The sequence below is a fragment of the Scyliorhinus torazame genome, chromosome 22 (assembly GCF_047496885.1).
Source record: "Scyliorhinus torazame isolate Kashiwa2021f chromosome 22, sScyTor2.1, whole genome shotgun sequence".
NCBI lineage: Eukaryota > Metazoa > Chordata > Chondrichthyes > Carcharhiniformes > Scyliorhinidae > Scyliorhinus > Scyliorhinus torazame.
The window spans coordinates 67,674,875-67,700,589 of NC_092728.1; the positions used below are offsets into that span (position 1 = coordinate 67,674,875).

The following is a 25,715-nucleotide window of genomic DNA, read 5'->3' on the forward strand; positions in this document are numbered from 1 at the left end:
GGAGCAGGATCAAAGGGCTGAATGGTCTACTCCTGCTCCTATTCTTTATTCCATGGAATATAGATGTTGAAAGGCTGATTTGATTGGGATTTTAGGATTTTGAAAGGAGCTGTTATTGGGAGGATGACAGAGAGTGACACACTAACGAGAGAAAGATATCCAGACAGACAGATTTCCCCATATGTTCCATTATTTTGCAGTGCGCAAACTGGACTGGTGTCTTTCATACTTTACAATAGTGAATACGTTTCAAAAGTACTCATTGGCTATTAATTGCGTAGCAATGCGGGAGGCATTGTATAAGTGCAAGGCTCCTCTTTTCTTTCTTCTAAAAACGGTATATTGGCTTTTCCTATTCCAAATCTGCCCCTTCCACTGCTTAATGAAGTCCAAATAAAATCCAGAAACTAAGATAGTTCTCACAAGGTCAGCACAAATATACTTAGTAACACAGTAACCTTTTTAACCTGGGAATATTGGGACAAGCTTTCTGATGCATAAAACAACAGCCCAAAAATTAAAAAATGTTGACATTCTGCATTGAAACCAGAGAGTTGCAGTGAGCAATGATGCTGCTGAATTAATTAGCATTGAAGCAAACTTCAAAGGAGCAACAAGTACAGCATTTTATTCGAACAAGCACAGTCATTGCATCCACATCATTGATTTTGAATGCGGGGGTAATTAAGCACTGACTGGACACAATGAGCAACTTTGTCAGCACGCCATTCCACCATTTTCTGACAGCCAGACTAATAAAGTAAGACATTGTACATTTTCTTTATAAGCCCCAAATACGGAAAATCTGAAATATTTTTAAAAAGCAGAAATTACTGGGAATGCAGATGGCTGGGAGCAATTGACAAGTGGTAAAATAGACTTTAATTTCTGATCCTTCACCAGAATTCAGACAGTTTTGACAAAAAAATATCCAGCGCAAATATTATTCTGATCATTAAAGAACAACAGTTAACTGATTGCTGTCTTCAAATCACGGACTCTCACTTCAAGCATTTCAGAGCAGAACTTAATGGAGTCTGATTACCGATCAAAATTCTATGTTTCATTTCCTGAAAACATGTTTGCCTCGTGTACCAGTTCCAAAGTATGTATGAGGGACAGGAGAATGCCATTCGGCCCCTTGAACCTGCCCCACCATTCTATTAGATCACAATTGATCAATGCCTCTAGCATCCGCAGTAATTTGCTTTTATCCTCTATTCCATCTACTCGACTTTGTTCCAAATTCCTTAACACCCCTGCTCAGAACAAACTTACACATCTCAGTTTTGAAGGATTCAACCGGCACAGTTTCCACAACATATTGAGAGAACAAGTTTCCGATTCCTATTACTCTGTAAAGGACAGCTTCCTGATTTCATTTCTGAATGATTTGGCGCCAATTTTAAGATTACCGTCTCTCGTTATTAATACCTTACCCATTGGGCACTCTTTTGCTTCCGCCTTCGCCACGGTCGCCACCATGGCGGAGGCGGAAGAAACTCCCTCCACTGCGCATGCGCGGGGATGCCATCAGCGGCCGCTAACGCTCTCGCGCATGCGCCGCCCGGAGATGTCATTTCCGCGCCAGCTGGCGGGGCACCAAAGGCCTTTTCAGCCAGCTGGCGGGGTGGAAATTAGTCCGGCGTGGGCCTAGCCCCTTAAGGTTGGGGCTCGGCCCCCCAAGATGCGGAGGATTCCGTACCTTTGGGGCGGCGCGATGCCCAAATGATTTGCGCCGTTTTGGGCGCCGGTCGGCGGACATCACGCCGATACCGGAGAATTTCGCCCCTGTTGTCTGATGAATGGCAGCCACATCTGCTTTCAAAATAGTGATTTCATTTCAAAAGTAATTCATTGGCTGTGGAGTTCTTTGGGATATCCTGATACCATGAAAGATGCTATAAAAGCGTAAGTCACTTCTTTAACTGGAGTTCAGTTGTAATGTCCTCGTTGTGGCAGGAATGGGGGGAGTAAAATGCAGCGAGCCGTTCAAATGTCCATTGACTTTGTAAAACCACGCTGGCGGAAAGCTCCACCCATTGGGTGCAATCTTCCAGCCACGCTGCACCGGAAAAGCATCTTGTTGCGGCGCAGCTTGGACGGTGAAAGCCGAGCGACCCTGCTCCCGGGATCCACCTGGCACGCAACACCTCCAATCTCGCAAGACCTGGGGCGCAATCTTCCCAGTCCCCGAGTGAGCGTGTTTAGCCGTCTGTTTGCCAGCACTCACAGTGTCGAGAGACACGTGGCTATTCAATGCTACTCATGTTAAATAAGGGGCCTGAACGGGGAACGCGCGTTAGCCCCGTATTTTACAAAGGGGAGCTCTGCTCGCCGGAAATGCCCATTGTAGCGAGAGATCGGGGTGCCGTTGTAAAAACGGGCTATGTGCGGCCTTGGCTGCGCGTTCCCCGTTCAGGCCCCTATGCAACACGAGTAGTGTTGAATAGCCATGTGTTTCTCGGCACTGCGAGTGCCGGGAAACACGCGGCTAAATGCGTCATTAGGGGACTTTGTTCCCTTTAGAATCATAGAATTTACAGTGCAGAAGGAGACCATTCGGCCCATCGAGTCTGCACTGGCTCTTGGAAAGAGCAACCTACTTAAGCCAACACCTCAACACTATCCCCTTAACCCAGTAACCCCATCTCACCTTTTTGGACTCTAAGGGCAATTTATCATGGCCAGTCCACCTAACCTGCACACCTTTGGACTGTGGGAGGAAACCGGAGCACCCGGAGGAAACCCACGCAGACAAAGGGAGAATGTGCAGACTCCTCAAAGACAGTGATCCAAGCCAGGAATCAAACCCGGGACCCTGGTGCTGTGAAGCAACCGTGCTAACCACTGTGCTGCCATGCTGCCCACAATATTGTGCCCATTGTTTGTCTATATCTACACGATTGAGTCCTTTTATTATTTTAAATGTCTCCAAAGGAAGCAAGGAGACAGTCTCACCTTTGATTGGAAACAGAAGTACATACATAGTAATTCCAGTCACCATGCACATTATTCCCCTAGAGTAATAACACGTCAGCGGTGCAGCAGCCTACTTCATTCAATGGTCAAAAACCTTATGGATAAAAAGGAAATAATAGGGAACAACAGGGATCGAAGCTATACACAGCTATTATTCAGTCAGGTAAAATCAGAGTAATTGAATTTCAGTACTTAAATCTCTGGTTTCAAAAGTGTTTTTAAAACAGAGCTTTGCTCATGATCACATTATTAGGTGGGCAAGTGCAGCAGAAGCCATTTAACTTATTCACTCGTATCCGCATTCCCTTGATTTGTACCATGTTAATTGAGGTTATTTAAAGTTGTCGTGAAAGGCTGGGGGTCACATCAGGAAATTGAACTCCTGAGATCGGGAGGGAGGGGAAATAAATGGCAAATGTTTGAGGTTTTCAATACCAATAACCCATGAAGGATTTTATGCAATAGTCCAGTACCATATCCTGTATACTAACGGTGAGGTCAGAAGTTCGAATCTCAGCACAGCTAGCTGTAGTATTTGTAAAGCTGGCAAATTGTGGGCTGGCACCAGAGGAAACCCCCGCCACGAGTGCTGTAAAAATCTTCTGGGGAAGGATCCTTCTGCCCCAAAACACTCAGTTGACACAAAGAACAAAGAAACGTACAGCACAGGAACAGGCCCTTCGGCCCTCCAAGCCTGTGCCGACCATGCTGCCCGTCTAAACTAAAATCTTCTACATTCCTGGGTCCGTATCCCTCTATTCCCATCCTATTCATGCATTTGTCAAGAGGCCCCTTAAATGTCACTATCGTCCCTGCTTCCACCACCTCCTCCGGCAGCGAGTTCCAGGCACTCACTACCCTCTGTGTAAAAATCTTGCCTCGTACATCTCCTCTAAACCTTGCCCCTCGCACCTTAAACCTATGCCCCCTAGTAATTGACCCCTCTACCCTGGGAAAAAGTCTCTGACTATCCATTCTGTCCATGCCCCTCATAATTTTGTGGACCTCTATCAGGTCGCCCCTCAACCTCCGTCGTTCCAGTGAGAACAAACCGAGTTTATTCACCCGCTCCTCATAGCTAATGCCCTCCATACCAGGCAACATCCTGGTAAATCTCTTCTGCACCTTCTCTAAAGCCTCCACATCCTTCTGGTAGTGTGGCGACTAGAATTGAACACTATACTCCCAAGTATGGCCGAACTAAGGTTCAATACAGCAGCAACATGATTTGCCAATTCTTATACTCAAGGCCCCGGCCAATGGACAGGACATGACTGTTGCAAGAGCAACTAGTTCAGTGTTACCCACATCCAGAGAAATTTTGTTGAAAAAAAAGACAACCCTGTAGTCCTAGAGTTAGGACACGTTGGGTTGTGAGTCACTAATTTATCAAGATTTTTAAAAAAAATTAATTCATGGGATATGGGCTTCGCTGGCTGGGCCAACGTTTATTGCCCATCCCTGAGGGCATTTAAGAGTCAACCACATTTCTGTAGATCTGGAGTCACATGTAGGCCAGACCTGGTAAGGACAGCAGATTTCCTTCCCTAAAGGACATTACTGAACCAGATGGGTTTTTATGACAATTGACAATGGTTCCATGGTAATCCATAGACTTTTAATTCCAGATTTCTTTTATGGAATTCAAATTTCACTATCTGTTCGATCTCGGCCCCAGCCCCGGGTCATGTCAGTGTGGAGTTTGCACATTCTCCCCGCGTGTGCGTGTGTCTCACCCCCACAACCCAAAAAGATGTGCAGGGTAGGTGAATTAGCCATGCTAAATTGCCCCTTAATTGGAAAAAAAAATTGGGTACTGTAAATTTAAGAAAAAATAATTTTAAGAAACCCAGAAGGGTGCCAAAATGGCATTGGAGACCCCATTTCAGAAGTCCCGCCCCTGAACCCAGCACACCCTTTTTGGCAGGGGTAGGGGGAAAGGTGTCATGTTGTAGTTTGCATATCCATGGTTCACAGAGGCTACCTCGCGGCACGGTAGCCCAAGTGGATAGCACTGTGGCTTCACAGTGCCAGGGTCCCAGGTTCGATTCCCCGCTGGGTCACTGTCTGTGCAGAGTCTGCACGTTCTCCCCGTGTCTGCGTGGGTTTCCTCCGGGTGCTCCGGTTTCCTCCCACAGTCCAAAGACTGCAGGTTAGGTGGATTGGCCGTGCTAAATTGCCCTTAGTGACCAAAAAGGTTAGGAGGGGTTATTGGGTTACAGTGGTGGACATGAGGGCTTAAGTGGGTCGGTGCAGACTCGATGGGCCAAATGGCCTCCTTCTGCACTGTGTGTTTTATGTTCTATATACACATGTAAAAGGGCAGCTGCCTCCAAATAAATTAGTGGGCTGTCCAAAACACAACTCATGGGTTTAGATTTCTGAGAAAAAGATCTAAAGCTGCCAAAGTTCTTTGGCGAGGTAGGGTACCCATTCAGGAGAGGTCAACTGCTCCTTTGGATTGTTAAGAATACACATGAATGTGTGTTAAAAGTGGATAGACTCAGTGGAACTGTCAAGATGTCAAGTCACTTAAATCTCAAAACTAAAACATTTTGAGGGAAAGATGTCTGCTGTGCCTGTTTATAATTTCACTGGTCGTCTGTTAATGTAGGTTTGAGGTCTATCATTATGGGATGAGTGCTGAATGATTGATCTCACAGCCTATCATTATCACAGTAGAGGGCCTATGAATTTACAATTGGATTGACATCTTCGTGATTAAAATCTTTGATGTGGGACTGTGATTACAAATGTTTGTATTAATAAGGAATTGCGCATTTGAAGGAATTTAATTGTATTGATTGGGTTTTTATGAATGAGAATGTTTTCTCCGGAAAGAGTGAAGACTGCAATAAGACACTGAGAACTTCACTTTATCTCACCATTGCTCCTGAGGCTTTCCAATGGTGGATCCTTCGTGGGTTGGCTTGACTGGTATAAGGGCAAAGGGTAGTGGATGCGGTAGCATGCATTGGCATCAGCTGGCACTAATTTGGCACAATGTCTATGAAAGGCCATGGGAGGTAAGGTAGTGGGTCATTGTAGGTCTGAGGGGTCATGAGGTGAGTGGAGGGACCTAAGTGGTATGAGGAGTTTGTAGTGGGGGTGTGAGAGTGTGAGGGCTAGGAGGCTGATTTGTGTTTTGTTGGAACTATGGCAAAGTCCCAAAGCACTGAGGGGGCCTATTAAACAGCCTGTCTCTGCACTTGGTAGCTCCTCAAAACTGTGAACTGTTTCTGAAAGCCATTAACACCTGCCAGTGTCGCCTCCTTTTGGGAAGAAAATCTGTCATCCTTACCCCATCTGAGCCGTGTAACTCCAATCTCACATCAATGTGGTTGTCTAGTAAGTAATGTCCGTGTAACACAAGTGCAGGCAATGACCATCTCCAACAAAATAGAACAAAATCATCTCCCCTGACATTCAATGGCATTACCATTGCTGAATTCCCCATTAACAACACTCTGGGGTGAGCAACTGAACTTCTGACTCCCTAAAGCCCTGTCCACCATCTACAAAGCACAAGTCCGGAATGTGATGGAATACTCTTCACTTGTCTAAACGAGCACAGTTCCAACAAGGTTCGAGAAGCTCAACACCATTCAGGACAAAGCGGCCAGCTTAATTGGCATCCCATCCACCTCCTTTAATATTCACTCCGTCCATCACCGACACATAAAGGCAGCAGTGTGTACATGCAGTGCTGCAACTCGCCAAGGCTCCATCGTTAGTACCTTCTAAACCCACGATCTTGACAACCTAGAAGGACAAGCGTAGCATACACACGAGGACACAGCCTATAAGTTCCCCTCCAAGTCACACATCGTCTTGACTTGAAACTATGCGTGGGATTTTTCCAGTCGTGCCCGCCCTGAGACCAGAAATTCACATCGGAGGTCAACCATTTTTAAGTGGTCCATCAAATTGTCCGCCATGCCCGTGATGATTCCTGCAGTGGGCAGGACCTGAAAACCTACCTGTGCATCAGCATCCCTTCACTTTCGCTCAGTCACTTGGAACTGCTCCATAACAGCACTCTGTTTATACCTCCACCTACTTTATTAAGGGCAATTAGGGATGGGCAATAAAGGTTGGCCTAGCCAGCGACACCCACCTATGAACGAATATAAAAAACAACTAGCAAGTCAAACAAGCTACACAGCTTTAGCAGCTGGTGGCCTAAGATTGGGCAATAAATGCCAGCCTGGCCAGCAGCATCAAGGTCCTGCAAATGATGTAAAAAAAACTTCCATTCTGGGGAATACAACTTTGATTCGTCGATAGCAAATTTCCAAGTTTTTGGATGATACAGAACTTGACAATGTGCAAGGATAGTAATGGACTGAACATGCAAACATTAGTAAAGTGGACAAATGAGCAGACATATGCTGTTGTGTTTTGTAATTCTGTGATATTAGTGTGAAGTGATGAACTTTAGCAGAAACAGTGTGGGGGAAGGGGAGTGCATAAAGGTAATATTTACAAATGCTTCAAAGTGACAAATCAATTAGAATCCCTGCAGTGCAGAAGAAGGTCATTCGGCCCATTAAATCCACACAGAGCCCCCGAAACATCCAACCTAAACATCTTTGGGCTTTGAGAGGAAACCGGAGCACCCGAAGGAAACCCCCGCCGACACGGGGAAGAAAGTGTAAACAATAAACAGACAGTCAACCAAGGCCAGAATTGAACCCGGGTCCCTGGCACTGTGAGGCAGCAGTGCTATCCATGGTGCCACCATGCCACCCAAATTAAGAAAGTGCATGGGACTCTTGGCTTTGTAAATAGGGGTGCTGAACACAAAAACAAGGTCATAGATCTCAGCTGGAGGATTGTCTATAATTCTGGGCACCACACTCAGAAGAAAATGTGTCAACCCTTACAAGGACCGTGGGGAAATCACTAGCCGAACTCCACATGGGGCTCGCAGAGTATGAGTTCCTATGGTAATGGGCGGAGGCCAGCCCAGCTGGGACTCATTAGTGAGCCCTTTAAATGCTGCTCCCAGACCCGGACCAGGAGATCCGATAGTCCCAGACTGGGATGTCTGTGTTGTACGCTGCGGAGGTGGTTTTATCTTTTATGTTAAAATAAACCTGTTTAAAATAAAGCCTTCTTCTTCATGTCTCCTGGAAGGATGTCAAAGTCTTCAAGAGGGTGCAAGGTTTATCACAAACGGTTAACTCATTTATGGTGAGATTGGGGAAACTGGGATTGTTCTCCTCAAAGCAGAGAAGCGGTGGAGGGTGGGGTAATTCCAAATGGGGAATTTTGAGAGTACGATTAGGGAAAAACTATACCCATTGGCAAAGAGATTGGTAAGGAGAGGTCATAAAGTGGAATTTAATGTTTGCGACAGGGGTCTAGAGATCTGTCAGAAACCCTGTATTGCCTCTGTTGGGGAGGCTTGCCATATTAATTGCCAGTCAGGTACTATGTGGCTAGCTTTGGGCCTTCCCTGGACTAAGGACTAGGGCGATTCCTATTCGTCCTGCAACAACTGCTGTTCAAGCAGAGGCCAGAATCTCTCTATTGCAGGCAGTGTCACCAGGAGCAGTAGCAACTGCTGATAATGCTCACACTAGAGTCCCAGGATCAGCGAGGGTAGAGTGAGGAAGAATGGGGGTCATGGGAGAAGATGGGAGGAGTTTGAAGGCAAAGGCAGGGAGGTGGCATTCCACACTCCACCCTCTCGCCCGATTAGATGCTCCATGCCTCTGGGCGAGGGAGTTGGGATGTATTCCCTGAAAAAAGGTGGTGCAATTAAATTCCGTCGATCTTTTAAAAGGCAATTTTACACGTGCTTGAGGACTAAAATGCAAGGTGATAGGGGTAAAGTTGGAAATCAATTGGAAGGCACTTACAAAGAGCTAGCACAGATAAGACGGACTGAATGGCCTCCTTCTGCACTGCACTTTCTCCTGTGCTGCTAATTTGCATGTGCGTTGTGTGGGGGGGGCAGTGAGGAAAACCACTTTGAACGTTGATGTAGACTGATTTTAGACAAGTGGTCAAAAATGGTGTCAATTGCTACCAGATGATTGTAGTCATCTCTGTTCAATGTGCTAAGTAACCAGGTCTTGAATTTTATGGTACATTTATGAAGTGTGAACCCTACTTCTGTCACCTAGTAAAATGCTGTAAAGTAAGAAGGCTCAGTCATGGAACAGAACGCTGTCAATGCAGAGATTAAACTTTAGTAAACAAGTATTTTGAGATACCCAAATAAAATGCATCATTTTTAATTCCAGAATTATGGTTCAGTCAGTTTGACTGCTGACACACCCATTGCTGAGGGAACATGAAATACTTGCATATGGAGCACGGCTGTTGAATCTTGCTTCCAGAGACTATAATGTGCCTGTTGCTACCCAAGTGTAGCAACTGTACTTTATAGTCACAACAAAATGTTAAACCATTTACAAGTTGAGGGAGGGTTCTTGGTGATATTTATCAATTACAAGAATGTAGGATCGGAAATCTAAAAAGATCAGCGGGTAAGTGATTCACCCAGTGTAGTAGTAAAGCACACAGATCATCAATGTTTGAAGTTTTCACCCAAGCCTGTGCTAAGCCAATAGGCCTCAAACCAGAAGAGTAGTGGGACCACAATATTGAGCCTCAGTGTTTCCAGGTTAGAAAGGAGGAGAGAAACAAACATCCTGAATTTTCATTCCCGAGACAGAAGTTCAGAGTTGGGAAAATTCCTGACTTGAGAAAATTCCCGACTCAGGCCCAGATAGTTGGATTTTTGTTCCTGGGGTGTGCGTGGGTGGTAACGGAGTCAGGCCCATTTCTGCAGAAACAGAGACAGTTCCAGGGACTTTAGGGTGTGGAGGCAGGCTGGGTGAAAGACCCATCTCGGTGCTCTGGACTTCAACCCAGCTGTTCGAGGGACAATAAAGTGAAATACAGTCCTCACCCAGCATCCACACACACACACACACACACACACATACACCATGCCCCATCCATGCCAAATTTTATGTCAAGTCATGCCCACATATGACCTCCTACTCAACTCCATAACTTTTGATAGCTCCTTGCCAACATAGTGCCAACTTATGCCAATCCATGCCCCCTTTGCCACCATTCCCTCGCCGATGTGGAGACTTAGCCCCAGAATCTGAGAATCCAGCCCCTGAACTTTCATTGTCGGTCGTGCTTGAAGGAAATGTTGTGAATAGAACAATTATACAGCAATTTAATTCCCACTTACAAATTGAAAAAAAAAAATCAAATTTTTAAAAGCCAACATTTATTATTTATACACTGGTTGATTGGATTTGAATGAATAGGTTAGATGTTTATGGTGCTGTGCTATAGATCCAAATACTAGCATTGCTGCTTGCAATTATACATAAAAGAAAAGCAACCTTACTGGTGTATTGACAAGTGATAAATTTCCCAAAGCAGTAAAATTTCACAACGCTGTGCCGATTTACTCCTGGTGAGGTGAGAGCTGCCTTTAGATATATCTACTATAATCTGTCCAAGTCCTTTCAACCCCCAGTGGCATAAAGGCCAGTTCACCTACGCTTCCAAACTGGAAACAAGAGGCAGCTGCACAAGCCCATGGGAGTGTGCAGGAAATTAAAATTTCATACCTCCACAAAGCGGCCTCAATGTACTTCAGCTATTAGTGTGCTTACTTAAATCCAACCTATAATGTGCCAACAGTTGACCTACAGTTCCTCAGTTTGACCCAATGCCTTGTAATTCTTTGGAGGAAACAGACACTAATCCCCTCAGTTTACTTCTCACATCTTGCAATATAATAAACCATCTGTCTCATAGTGATGGGAGAAATCGTTTTTTAAGATCCAAGCTTAAATCTGGTAACACACACCCACTATTATACTCATATATTTTCAAATTACAGAAGGTAGAATGTTATTTATTTATGGTTTTATCAATCTGCACTTACATTTTCAAGCATTTAATTATCTGAATATTGTGCCTCAGTTCATCCACAGCCTTTGACTTCTTTGAATTACTACTGCTACTTAGGTTTTGTCCAAAAATGCATTACCGCGCACTTCTTCACATGAAATTAGCCATTCTGCTATTCGATGTATGTTCTCCTAGAGTTGTGTATTGCTGAAAAAAAGAGACCTGCTGTTGAAGCTTTCCATCTTCCACGCATCAGGACACAATCGGATGAAAACCAAATTTATTTATTTTTGAAAAATACTTTATTGAGGCATTTACACACACACACACATCAAACACAACACAAAACAAGCAAACAGGGCTGCAAATAATCAAAACAGCTGAATACTTAGCACCCCACCATCCCACCTCCCGTTTCCCAACCTCTTACCCCCATCCCCACTGCTAACATCTTAACTATTTATGAGCAAACCCCTCCACAGACCCGCTCAAGGTGAACTTTATCTTCTCCAGCCTGAGGAACTCTGCCGAGTCACTCACCCAAACCCCCGGTTTCGGCAGCCCCGAGTCCTGCCATTCCAATAAAATCTGTCTCCGGGTCACCAGGGAGGGAAAGGCCAAGATATCGGCTTCTCTCGCCCCCTGGACTCCCGGATCTTCTGACCCCAAAGATCGCCACTTCTGGTCTCAGGACCACCTTCATTTTCAAGACCTCCAACATAACTTCGGCGAACCCCTGCCAGAATACCCCAGGCTTCGAAAAGGCCCAAAACATGTGGACATGATTCCCGGGTCCACCCCGCGCACCGCCCACACCTAGCCTCAACCCTTTCAAAAAACCTGCTTATCATGGCTACAGTCATATGTGCCCTATGGACCACCTTGAACTGAATATGTGTTCACCCTCCTCAATGCCTCCTCCCACACCCCAGCCTCCACCTCCCTCCCCAACTCTTCCTCCCACATACGTTTCACTACCCTGATCGGGGCTCCCTCCCCATCCATCAATTCCTTATAAATTTCCGACACTTTACCCTCACCTATCCCTGTTTTACACACCACCTGTCCTGTAGCCCCTGCGGTGGCAGGTGGGGAAAGGACGGTACCTGCTTCCTGACAAAATCCCTCACCTGTAAATACCGGAACCCATTCCTGGCGGGCAACTCAAATTCCTCCAACAATCACTCCAAGCTCGAGAAGCTGCCCCCAATAAATAGATTCTCAAACCGCTCAATCCCCGCCCGTTGCAAAAAACAAATTTCTAAGAACGCATCAAGGGTGCGATTCAGTGGAAATAAGTTAAAGTCCGCTTTTGGGCCTGTTTGGCGGGGTGCTTCCCAGCGGCTGTAGCATCGACATTCACCCCACGATTCACCAACACTGTGCCAGCTTTCTGGGTCTTTCCATTAATCCTATTAGTTGGTTTTGTGTCCGCTGACCAGTTTCCTATCTGTTCCTCAGTACAGAAGCAAACGTTTAGCAAAACATTTTATCCATACACAAAAATGTTTGTAAAAAGTTTCTGCGAGACGCCTCAGTGAACAACTTCTGAAATTCCCTGTACACCTCCCGGACTTTATTTAAAAAAAAATATACAGAAAGGTCAGGTGGGGGAAAATGAGCTGATCAATCCAACCTTTCCCACACTTATCATGCCTATGGATTGTGTTTGGACACTTCCTACCTTTGTACAGCCACCCTCCCCCACTTCCCACCCCCCTCACCCCATCAACCGTTAGCTATCAAATCTCCTGGGTGGGGTAAAATTCTAGATGAAATAAAGTCTGGATAATTTCTCACAGACACCCGGCTGTCCCTTCCCACCCACCCTGTCCAAGCAATCTAAAGCAGTAGAGGAGATCAAATCCACATCAATCATTTGTTCAGAAATCTTTCTGAAAGCTGCTCCCAGCCCACAGGCTTAGCTTCACTCAAAACGGCTGCAGCCACAGCAAACACAGCACTTGCGATGAAATCCTAGTGAACGAGGTCCGCACCAAGGAATTTCCTAGCAATGGAATTTGTCAAACACAGCTTGCTTTTGACATGTCCAAGATGGGGAATCTCAAAACGTCCACAGATTTGGTGTTCAATTCAAAGGTATTCTTACACCCGACATGTAACTCATTCACCTATCATTGTACACTTTCCCTCTTGAATGTGTTGCATGTTTGTTTTATTACTCTACTTACAAGCCCTTGTATTTTGATGTATAGCTTTTCTTGTAAAATTTGCCAAAAATATAGTTCAAAGCCGATGCTTTAATCAGATGTCCATTTTCTGCAAATAAATTATTGTATTAATACCATAACAGTCCTCCTGGAGCCATCGGTCCTTGCTCATCACTGGACAGGAATCAGCATTTATACATTCTGTGAATTATAATTAGTCTTGCAGTCAACCATATTTTTAAAGGAAAATTGGTTGTTGGGTGCAAGTTTTAGTATCAAAATATGGTGGTGTATATTGAATTGACTTCATTCTGGAAGTTGTGGGTCACAACATGATACTCCGTAGTGCATTTAAGGCAATGCAGTCAACCACCCTGACTGCATCTTTGTATCCAAGGAGTGCCCCTTTAGCAAGATTGCCAAGAGCAGGAACAAATGCCTTCTAAAAGCGCGTTGGAACAAATATATTATTGAAGATTTTAGAAATGGAAAAGTGACATGTACAGCTGGGTTTAATGATTTTGTTCTGAATTATATAACTTGTCCTCTGACTACGTTAGCATCCTTTTGTATTCTGCTATTGCATTACTGGTTAAAAAGTGATGGCCAATTGCATTTCCGATATGCAAGCTTGTGTTTAAGCAGGAGGATACCCGAGTTTCAGAAAATGCTCATAAATTTGACCTTAGAAGTTACAGGCTCATCCAAAAATAACTGGAAGAAAACAGATTTAAACAGGTCCTCTCCCTACATTCCAGGCAACTTTTGTTTTTACTGTGAACATGCTATATTTATGTTTTAGAATATGGAAGCATGCCAGGTAGTATAGCTCAAAATGCCATTGTTGATTCATGTTTCCCTGCTGAAAATGAGTGCTACTTTAGGTAGGAGACTCACAGCACTGCTGCTACAGCATTTCCACTGTGCAAGTACTTGGTAATGTGACCAATGTTGTATACTGGTGTGTCAGTCACTAAAGACTCTGGGAGAATCTGTTCTCTTAACTATGCACAGCATTTCCAGAAGGAGGTTTAGATCAACAATTGGCAGAGATGTGATCAGTACAGTATGCTCTTGAGTGTTTGGATAGCTGTGGGAGATTTATATCACACCCCATCCCACAAATCAAACCATTCACAAACCAAAATAAGACTTTTGGGTGAATTATTTGGATTGGGGTCAAGGATGCCTTTCTTAAACATTTTCACTTTCTATGGTGGCTTGAGGCAATACCAGGTAGGCGGTAATAATGAGGTGTTTATTGGCAACTAACCAGGGTAACTATGTACAGACATAGAGTCTAATAGAGGTGTTAACACTCTGACTCCTAGGTTCACTCTGACTACAGTCCCGCTCCCCGGAACACACGCTGATCACTCATTCCCATGCCAGCCTCCCCGAACAGGCGCCGGAATGTGGCGACTAGGGGCTTTTCACAGTAACTGCATTTGAAGCCTACTTGTGACAATAAGCGATTTTCATTTCATTTTCATTGGTCGGGGTTTGCACGCTCCCGCACGATAGGCCCCGAGCCAGTCACATGGGTAATGCTAATAAAATCTCTTTGCGCCATGTGTGCCACATTAGTTAATATGCAGGTTAAAGTCCTGTTGTTACTCCAACTGTACCAGTGCAGACAGGAACATCAATTCTATGAACACCAAATTTGTCTTCAGAGCAGACTTATTTTCCTGATTCTCAAAACAGTTTAGACTATGATAAAATTAAAAAACTGCACCAGATCTCCCTTACGCAGCTCATGCCAAATTCGGATGCATGTTTTATTGTTTTCTAAAGCAGCAAAGTTAGACAATTCAAGGCGGAGCTGTGTTGACTGGGCCATGTCCCCTTTAAATCTGGCAAATATTCTTCTGGAGCGGCGCACAAACCTTGGGTGGGATTCTCCGGTTGTTGTGATTCACTTTTCACACTGGCAGCGCCCTCCCTCCCCCGGGTTCACTGCTGGCGTGGGGTGGTTAAAATGGGAGATCCCATTGATACGCGGCGGGAAGATAGAATCCCGCCGCCAATGAACTGCGCGCCACCAAGAAACGAGGCTGGGGACTGGAGAATGCAACCCCTTATTTTCTTCTTGCAAAGGTGGAGGGAGGAGAAGGATAAAAAGAGAACAAGTGGCCTAAATGGACACAGGATAAGGTTAACTGCTGCAATTGAGGGACATTTTGTCTTCTAAAGCAGCACTAAAGTAATAACACTGCTACTCGTCTCTCATTTGAAAGCAGATCAAGGCAGGCCAGCAGCACGGTTCAATTCCCGTAACAGCCTCCCCGAACAGGCGCCGGAATGTGGCGACGAGGGGCTTTTCACAGTAACTTCATTTGAAGCCTACTTGTGACAATAAACAATTTTCATTTCACTTTTTCATTTCCTGAGAGTCAGCAGAAGTCACTGCATGTCCTTATTGGCTGCTGCCTACAGATCCCTGGCTCCTTGCAAACTGCAACAGGAAATGACTGGCTTCCTTTAACTTTTCCTTTAAAAAGGTGTTTTGCTGTGATTTATTGCCATTTTGCCAAATATATGTAAGTCAATTAGAAGCATGTGTAAGATATATTTTGCTGATATGAGCCTGAGGTATATGCTAAAGAAGAAACTGGTGATTATACAGTGCCTTTAACACACTCAGAATGTTCTAATTACTTTACAACCGATGATGTATTTTTGAAGTGAGGTTGCTGTTGTAATGTGCAATATTGGATGAATAAATAAGCACAGGACAGCTCAGTCAAGGTACAGGTGCAATAAAAGGCTCGTCCATTCACTCCCTGGCTCCCCAATTTACCTTCCTCAGTCAACATGAGAATTCCTTTGTTAAATCCTTCGAACTATGCATAGAGTGCCATTTACAGCTTTTAGAAGACTGAATGGGACAACAAAAGAGAACACTTAATGAGAAGCAAAAGGACATTAGAAAAAGATGCACCTAGAATTAGAAAAAAAAGTTAAGTATGTTGATTGTATATTTATTTGAGGTTACACCATTTCAAGATTCTCTATCAAATACAGAGACTTCAGTGAAAGAACAATTGTATACCAGAAGAAAATTTCAACAAATAATAAATAATATCACTGATGCACAGCAATGCCAAATTAAGCAATAACAGAGCAAAGTGACTTGTCATGACCCATGTTAACAAATGTCTATGCTTACCCTATGTAGCACAATTCACTGCCCAAGTTGAGCCATTTTATAGACAAATTCCTGAAGACAGTGAACATGCTAACTCCCGAGCAGAGATGAGCGATGGCAAACCAATTGCTCCAATGACAGGGCATCAGAATGAATCCATTTGATCAGCACAGAAGGAATCCATTCGATCCATCTTTCCTGCTCTTTGAAAGAGCTTTCCAACTAGCCCCACTCCTTGCTCCTTCCTCATAGCCCTGAAGATTCCTTTTCGAATATACATCCAAGCCCCTTTTGAAAATGATTGGATCTGCTTCCGACATCTGCCCAGGGAGTACATTTCGCCCCCCACCCATCATTAACCCCCCTTATCCCTCCTTTCATGGGCATGGCCCCCCTCAGGCCCTGCCATTGGCCAGGTGCCAGAGCGAGAGCCAGGGTGCCACCTTGCCTGTTCCTGGCCACCTAGGGGTTTCTAATGGCCTGAGAGACCCTGTCCAGCTGCCATGACACCTGATCCACATTTGTATGGACCAGTAATAATCGGTGCACGCATGTCCAGCACTGGGGAGCCAGTTAGGTCACAGGAGGCCGTTAGATTGGGCTTCCATCTCGCTAATGAGATGGAGATTGCCCTTAATTAGCTCTGCGCCGCGTCGAGGTGGGATCCAGATCCCGCCAACGGGAGTGGGCCGGTTCAATCGCAAATCGCTCAGCGCCCGGCGCAGTTTCCAATTTGGGCCTCTCCTTTGATCTAACCAGCCTGCACGGATCCTCGCCGGATGCAACACAGCCATTAAATTGCGCCCGAGCAAACTAGGGGCTTTTCACAGTAACTTCATTGAAGTCTACTTGTGACATAAGCAATTATTATTATCATTAAGTGCCAGTGACAGAAAAATAAATATATATAATTGAATACCAGTTAGTGAGAGCATCCGACCCCCCACCGGGTCGGAGAATCGCCGGGGGCTGGCGTGAATCCCGCCCCCGCCGGTTGCCGAAGTCTCCGGCACCGGATATTTGGCGGGGGCAGGAATCGCGCCGCGCCAGTTGGCGGGCCCCCCCGCTCGATTCTCCGGCCCGAATGGGCCGAAGTCCCGCCGCTAAAATGCCTGACCCGCCGGTGTAAATTAAACCACCTACCTTACCGGCGGGTCTATGCGGCGCCGGCGGGCTCGGGGATCCTGGGGGGTCGTGGGGCGATCTGGCCCCGGGGGGTGCCCCCACGGTGGCCTGGCCCGCGATCGGGGCCCACCGATCCGCAGGCGGGCCTGTGCCGTGGGGGCACTCTTTCCCTTCCGCCTCCGCCACGGTCTCCACCATGGCGGAGGCGGAAGAGACTCCCTCCACTGCGCATGCGCGAGAATGCTGTCAGCGGCCGCTGACGCTCCCGCGCATGCGCCGCCCGGAGATGTCATTTCCGCGCCAGCTGGCTGGGCACCAAAGGCCTTTTCCGCCAGCTGGCGGGGCGGAAATTCGTCCGGCGCCGGCCTAGCCCCTCAATGTTGGGGCTCGGCCCCCAAAGATGCGGAGCATTCCGCACCTTTGGGGCGGCGCAATGCCCGTCTGATTTGAGCCGTTTTGGGCGCCAGTTGGCGGACATCGCGCCGTTTCCGGAGAATTTCGCCCCAGATCTTCGACCAATGTGGAGACTATGCTCATATTTATACCCTCCATCAAATAAATAAAACAACAACATTTCCCAGGTTAAAACAGAAAATCTCAACAACTCTGACAGCATCTGTGGAGAAAGAAGAAGCCAACTGTTCGAGTCTGGGTGACCTTTGTCAAAGCTGAATTCAAAAGTTTCCCAGATTGTTCGGCAAGCCTATCTCGTATAGTTGAGTACAAGACAGTTCCAGCTTCAACCATGTATTGTGTCCCTCTAGAAAGTCAAATTACAACAATGGCTCTCACTCATGGTCAGTGTCCAGAGACACGTGCTCTAAACCAAGCTCAGTTACGGTGCTCAACCTATTTTTGTAATAGAACTGTACAAGGGAGACAATATACTATCAGATATATACCAGTCGCAGCCTGTTAGAGCAACATATCAGTTGCAAGGTTAATATTATGGAACATTGTAAAGTAACCCAAATCAGTATGTCATAAACTGCAGCTTGAGGTCAGATGTATCACTGGCTAGTGGTCATTTATACTGGCACAAGTGAGTACTGATGTTGCAGTGGCTGCATTCTGTAGGGGCTGGTTTAGCACAGGGCTAAATAGCTGGCTTTTACAGCAGACCATGGCAGGCCAGCAGCGCGGGTTCAATTCCCGTACCAGCCTCCCTGAACAGGTGCCGGAATGTGGCGACTAGGGGCTTTCACAGTAACTCCATTTGAAGCCTACTTGTGACAATGAGCGATTTTCATTTCATTTCATTTCTAGAACCTCTAGTCTGTAGCTGACCTTTGTTACACTTGAGCAGAGAGCTTGGTGCTGAAGAATGCACTCAAATGCGCTGTTTTAAAGACAATTCAAATGCAAGTTAATTCTGAGGGACAGCAGCACCAAGTTCATTGCTAATCCTCGGCAGAATTTTGTAATTCTATCAAAAAAAAACCAACAGTTTCAAATGAAAAAGCAAATTACAGCTCAGGTGCTCAATGAACAGGTTCAGAAACAACTGATCATCATTGAGGCAGACTTTTAGCTCATGCTGCAAGATTTGAACTATCAGCATTCATCGTTAAGGATCACTCATCGTTGCTGCTAACCCGTCAGGACTGCTCTCGAGTTGGCAAGAATTAAAGATTAATCTCCTGGACATTGTTGCAAGAGGTCCAGGAGAAATATCACAGACTCAAAGGGCATAAAAAATTTGTGTACACCCCACATTTTCTATGAATATTTTCATATATACTAGTTATATAAATACTGGAGATAGAGTGAACGGTCCTGCTTGACCAGAGTTAGTCACACTAAAAAGAACACACAAAGATCGATTTGAGCTGGATAGGAATGGATGAATCATTCAGCACCATACTGAATCTTCCCAAAAATCAGTAAATATCGAATATTCCCAAAAGAAAGCTGACATTATGAAGTCATGGAGCTGGATTCTCCGTTGGCGGGATCCTCCATTTCACTGGCAGTGCAGGATTTCCAAACGGCGTGGGGGTTCCCACAATGGGATACCCCATTGGCTGGCTGCTGGGATGGAGAATTCCGCTGCTAGCTGGGGTGCGCAACGCCGGAAAACGGGTGCGGTGGGACAGAGAATCCCACCTCATTTTACAAATCACTCTCGTGAAATTATGTCATACTGTCTGAAAAATAAAAGTGAACCCAAAATCTTATCGATATTTCAAAATTCTACAGGGCTGTTGGTCCCATAATTGTATTCAGCCTTTCACCTGGACTGACTGTTCAGTTATTGAAAAAAGAAAGGAGTGAGTTGATTGAAGTATATAAGGTCCTAAAGGGTCCGGGCAAGGTGGATGTGGAAAGGATGTTTCCTTTTGTGGGTGAGTCCAGAATTGCTCTGAAATTAAGGGATCATTATTTTAGGACAGAGAGGAGGAGAATTTTATTTCTCTCAAGAGGGTGCTGTGACTTTGGAACTCAGAAAGCGGTGACAATGGGGTCGCCGAATACTTTTAAGGCAGAGATAGATTCTTGTTCGGCAAGGGAATTGAAGGTGATCGGGGGTAGAATTCGAAACATAACCAGGTGGGCCATAATCTTGATGAATGGTGGAGCAGGCTAGAGGGGCTGAATGGCAAACTTCTGCTCCTATTTCATGGGTCGGATTCTCCATTGCCTGATGCCAATTTCGTAATCGGCAATCGGGCAGAGAATCGATTCCGGAAATGGGGGCGGTACCACTTTGCGAGTCTCCACCCCCTCCAAACCATTACGCGCACCATCGCAATGCCATTGGCGCCTCAGCAGCAAACCCACTCGCGATGCTCAGCCCCCGATGGGCCGTGTTCCCGATGGCACGGGACATGTGTCCTCATAGAAATTGTGAACCTGGCGTGGCGCTGCAAACTGTCCAGAGCTGCCACACTCTGCTGGGATCCTTGCCGCTGGCGCGAGGGCTTCAGCAAGGGCTGGGGGGACTGGTGGATGTTGGCCAGGGTATGGGCTGTGGGGGTCACAGTTTGCGGGTCGGGTCAGCGCATGGCCAGCACCATGTTGCACAACACGACCGCTGCAGATCATCATGTGCAGCCCGGGACCCGGCCATTCTCCGGACATTTTCGGCGTGGGAGTTTTGGTCGGTGCCGTACTAGCCCCTCACTGGTACTGGTGAGGGGTTCGAGCCGATTTTTTTCACGTAGACCTCCCACGGATTCTCCGTTATCAGCACAGCTGCAGGAGCGGAGAATCCCACCCTCTATGTCCCTATGAAATAAACCAATAAATAGTTACTCCTTTTTAGCACAACTGAATGATCATAATTGGCTTCTTCACAGAATAATAGTATAGAAGAGGCCCTTCGGCCCATCGCGTCTGCACTAACACATGAAAAACACCTGAACTACCTACCTCATCCCGTTTGCCCGCACGTAGCTCATAACTTTGAATGATATGACGTGCCAAGTGCTCATCCAGGTACTTTTTAAAGGATGTGAGGCAACCCGCCTCCCCCACCCTCCCAGGCAGTGCATTGCAGACCGTCACCGCTCTCTGAGTAAAAACATTTTTCCTCAGATCCCCCCTGAACCTCACCTTGAACGTGTGTCCCCTCGTAACTGACCCTTCAACGGTTGCCCCCTATCCATGCCCCTCATAATAGATGATTCAGCTCAAAGCAATTATAATCAGCGGCTGCCTCTGGTCAGTGTTTAACATTGATCGATCATGGAATATGCCGAAAGTCACATGGCATCAGTTGCACTGCAGAGGAGGACTTGTGGCAAAGTGGCTCCGGGTTCGTGTCCAATGCCAGGACTTGGTGGTCACGGAAGGAGCATTCAGAACGCGGTTCACGGTAGCTCGTGAATCCTTTTCCCGGTTTAAAAAGTGTGTGGAGATACGTTTTGGAAAAAAAAAAGTTGCACCGTTTCAAATTGTAATCCTGTGCAGAAGTGGGTCAGTAAATCGTCTTGTCCCTGATGCTTTGAGGGGGTGGGAGGAGAAACGTGTGGATATTGACAACAGTGGGAACACATGCAATGCCCGAAATTCACAATTAAAATGAAATGTGCTTTTGCTCAATGATTGATCGATCGATCTACATCAAACACAGTGGAAAGAAGCGGGGGGTTTGACAAGCTCTTATTCTGGAGGCACCAGTGGGGAGACAGCGCCACTTGGCGGAATCCAGCTCGTACAAACGGTCACTGAAGATGCCCTTTTCAGTCAATACACAATGTTCCTGAGCAAAGCAGATCGTGGTTTAATTTATCCTAACGAACCAGACTTCAGTATGGTGCGGTAAGTCAATGCAAAGTAATACGTACCGAAAGGCAGGTGTATCGTAACCAAGGTGAAGCTGTACAGGTGTTAAAACCTGCTGCCACGCTGTGCAGTGCAGACTGCATGTTACCTTTGAAGAAATTAACGCTTGCTACAGGACATTCAGTCATCACCTCTCACAGCCACGGCTCCCAAATGGGGTTTCCAGCAGATCTAAAGTGAACAAAAATTGTCGACTCCCTTACCTGTGAACAGGAGCCCGGAGCCCGGCTCTGTGTCCCCCTCGTGTATGGGTGCAGAGCGGGACAGGTAGAGGCAGGCTGACAAAACAAGAGCCAACTCGGGCATCCTCCTCTCCATACTCTGCTGACTGTCAGGAGCGTTAGCGCGGCCAGTCAATGCAACAAAACGAAGGGGTTTTGCTTCCCCCCCCAAAAAAAAAAATTAAATAAAATCACCGAGAGCTGCTGAGAAATCTACCAGAGGACTCTTTCATGCTGCAATGAGAGAGTCAGGAGAATCTTTGATGTGAAGGGAGAAAGGTGCAACTTCTTGCTAGCCAGTAGCGGTCCTCACTGACTGGAAGCAAGTTCGACTACCCCCCACCTCCCCTTTTACATTAGCCACTGGGTTCTAATCTGGAGCCAACCAGCACTCCCGAGTCTAAACAAATCATCAGCTTAATCCCCTGGAGAGCTAGAGCGCCACCTCACCTCCCCACCCCCAGGTTTGTGCTCCTCTGTGGCTGAGTCTTCAAGCCAGGTACAACTGGTTGAGAGCTTTCGATGCAGAGGATGTCTAGGCTATCTCTGTGATTCCCCTCCCTGTCACATGCAGCCGTCTGGGAGGTTGGCATACCATAAAAATAATATTTAAGTCAGAGGGGCAGCTATCGACGTCGAAATATCACCCGTGGGGACCTCTCATAGGCCAAATGAATTGAGAAAGATTGCAATTTCATTCTGCACAGAATGTTTAATTTTAAAAGCTCTCAGTTATATTTCTAACCACAGTAGCCCAGTAAGAAGTCTCACAACACCAGGTTAAAGTTCTAGTAATAGTAGCCCAGCAATTGGTTTTCATTTTACCCAGTTTCAAGCACCGAGTGCTGTTTTTTTTCTGCTTGCACCTGTCTTTGGTTCCACGCCGGGATACTGTGAGGTCCAGAGATCCAAGCAAATTTTCCGGGAATGTGGGAGGTTCAAATCTCACAACGGTCGCTGGTGGAATTTAAATTTGATAAATAATATCTGGAATTGAATTGGTCTGAGCTATGGTACTAGTCTCAGTGCCGTAGGACCATAGAATCCCAAAAGTGATGAATGAGGCCATTCGACCCATCGAGGGTCTGCATACTACCTAGGCCCCCCGCATCCCGTAACCACTCTTACTTAACCTGCACATCTTTGGACACTAAAGGCATGGCCAATCCCACCCAACCTGCACATCTTTGGACTGTGGAAGGAAACCGGAGCATCTGGAGGAAACCAATATAGACACGGGGAGAAAGTGCAAACTTCCGTCACCCAAGGCTGGAATCGAACCCGGCTCCTTGGCGCTGGTTGCTTTAAAAAAACATCAGGGCGAAATTCTCCGGTATCAGCGCGATGTCCGCCGACTTGCGCCCAAAACGGTGCAAATTAGTCGCGCATCGCGCCGTCCCAAAGGTGCGGAATGCTCCGCATTTTTGGGGGCCGAGCCCCAACCTTAAGGAGCTAGGCCGGCGCCGGACGAATTTCCGCCCCGCCAGCTGGCGGAAAAGGCCTTTGGTGCCCCGCCAGCTGGCGCGGAAATGACATCTCCAGGCGGTGCATGCGTGGGAGCGTCAGTGGCCGCTGAAGGCATTCCCGCGCATGCGCAGTGGAGGGAGTCTCTTCCGCCTCCGCCATGGTGGAGACCGTGGCGGAGGCGGACGGGAAAGAGTGCCCCCACGGCACAGGCCCGCCCGCGGATCGGTGGGCCCTGATCGCGGGCCAGGCCACCGTGGGGGCACCCCCCGGGGCCAGATCACCCCACGCCCCCCCCCAGGACCCTGGAGCCCGCCCGCGCCGCCTTGTCCCGCCGGTAAGGTAGGTGGTTTAATCTACGCCGGCGGGACAGGCATTTTAGCGGCGGGACTTTGGCCCATTTGGGCCGGAGAATCGCGGGGGGGGCGCCAACCGGCACGGTGCGATTCCCGCCCCCGCCGAATATCCGGTGCCGGAGAATTCAGCAACCGGTGAGGGCGGGATTCACGCCAGCCCCCGGCGATTCTCCGACCCGGCGGGGGGTCGGAGAATCTCGCCCCTGATTCATTAATATTCTTTAGGGGAGGAAATCTGCCATCTCGCCTGGTCGGACCGACATGTGACTCCAGACCCACAGCAATGTGGTCTCTTAGCTACCCTCTGAAATGCCAAGCTACCCCCTTCTAGGGCAGTCAGTGATGGGCAATAAATGCTGGCCACATGAGCAATGCTGACATCCAGTGAAAGAAGCTACATCAGTAGCATTGTCATAGTTTGTAACTTATTTTAGAGAACATTATCTTGATTTATTGACAGGGTAACTAGCAAATCGCAGATTGCAGAAGGACTCAGAGGAACAGCCCTCACATTGACTTGGCATACAGAGGAAAGGGATATAGAGATGCCTTGGGTGGGCAGACAGCAATCATCGCCTTACATGGGAAAAGTCCCTCACCTCAAACCAAAAGCTGGGCCAGGCTCCAAAATCTGATCCGAGCCCTTAATATGGTTGCCAATTAGGGTGGTTTGATTGTGTAACATTCTGATCATGTGACATCTGTCCACATGACATCTACAAATATTGCAGCATTTACTGTATAAAGTAAAAGGTTGGGTCCTGTGTCGTTGAGCATCATGCGTGTGCTTTCTCCATTGTTGTCATACAGGAGTTTCCAACCGCCAGGAAGCTGCCCAAGGGACCGTTGGAGAGGGCATTGGAAAACAAGAGCCAGGGAATAAAATGGAAAAGCGGGGGTGGAAGGGGGGGGGGGAGGGGGGAATGGAAGCCATGGAATAGAGGAAGCAAAAGTTCACATGAAGGAACCAGAGGTGAGAGGAACTTTGATTCCACCAGTTGCTATTGAAATCTCACTGAAACAAATAATAATACTGGTAACCATCAGATCTGTGCAGACAGTAACACAATGGTAATGTCGAACTAGTAATCCAGAGGCCTTGACTAACAACGGAAGACCTGAGTTCAAACCCCACCATGGGAAATTCAGAGAGATTCATCAACATCCTCCGACTCCTCCACGACAAGATGTCAGTGAATGTCCTCACCGATAGAAATAAGACAGAAATCTTCGCGGTCAAGACTGGACGCAATCAGGGATGTGTCATTGCCCCCACCCTTTACTCCATCTTTATCACCACCATTCTTTACCTTGTCAAGAACAAACTTCCTAGTGGGGTGGACATTGTCTACGGGAAGGATGGAAAACATTTCAACCTCAATTGGTTGAAATCCAAGAAAAAAATGACACTGACATCGCTTGTGGAACTTAAGTATACTAATGACATCACCACCTCCACTTTCTTAGAAGAGAATCCCCAAGCCATGCTTGGCAACTTCGAAGAAGCATACTTAAGAATCAGTCTCAGCCTTAAACTCAAGAAAACTCAAATCCTTTACCAACCCACCTCAGGGCAAGACCCTGGGCGGGATTCTCTCAGCTTACGCCGGGCTGGAGAATCACCGGGCCGGGCGCGAATCGCGCGACAACGCCCCAACGCCAGTCTGCCGATCCGCCGGAGAGTCAGCACCATTGGTGCCAGCACGGCCGGCGCGGTGCCAGATGGGGGCCGCTCTACGCGGTCCCCCCGGCGATTCTCTGCCCGGGATGGGCCGAGTGGCTGCAAAAAAAATCCGAGTCCCGCTGGGAGTCCTATGTGTGGTCTTACCCGGCGGTACCTCGGCGTGCATCCTTCCGGGGCGGCCTGGTGGGGAGGGGGAAGGGGGGGCCTCCACTGTGGTCGGGGCCTACTGATCGGCAGGCCGGCCTCTCGGGCTGGGGGCCTCTTTTGCTCCGTGACGGCCCCTGTAGCCCTACACCATGTTGCGTCGGGGCTGGCGTGGATAAGGAAGCCACCGCGCATGAGTGCAATCGCGCCGGTTACAGTGCGCATACGCAGACC

At 47.1% G+C, this 25,715-nt stretch overlaps 1 protein-coding gene and 1 long non-coding RNA gene across 4 annotated transcripts in view; one reads left to right on the forward strand and one right to left on the reverse strand.

Annotated features, from left to right (window-relative positions):
- The window catches only part of LOC140399099 (uncharacterized), a 484,003-nt gene extending 461,838 nt beyond the window's left edge, over window positions 1-22,165 (reverse strand). For all 3 annotated transcript variants that reach the window (XM_072488263.1, XM_072488261.1, XM_072488260.1), the window contains exon 1: window positions 21,816-22,165. In XM_072488263.1, the coding sequence (XP_072344364.1) occupies window positions 21,816-21,930 (115 nt within the window). In that variant the 5' untranslated portion in view covers window positions 21,931-22,165. The remainder of the gene's footprint in view (window positions 1-21,815) is intronic.
- Window positions 12,822-25,715, forward strand: part of LOC140399105 (uncharacterized) — a 52,363-nt gene continuing 39,469 nt past the window's right edge. Inside the window, exon 1 of the long non-coding RNA XR_011937631.1 lies at window positions 12,822-12,978. This is a non-coding gene — a long non-coding RNA (uncharacterized lncRNA). The remainder of the gene's footprint in view (window positions 12,979-25,715) is intronic.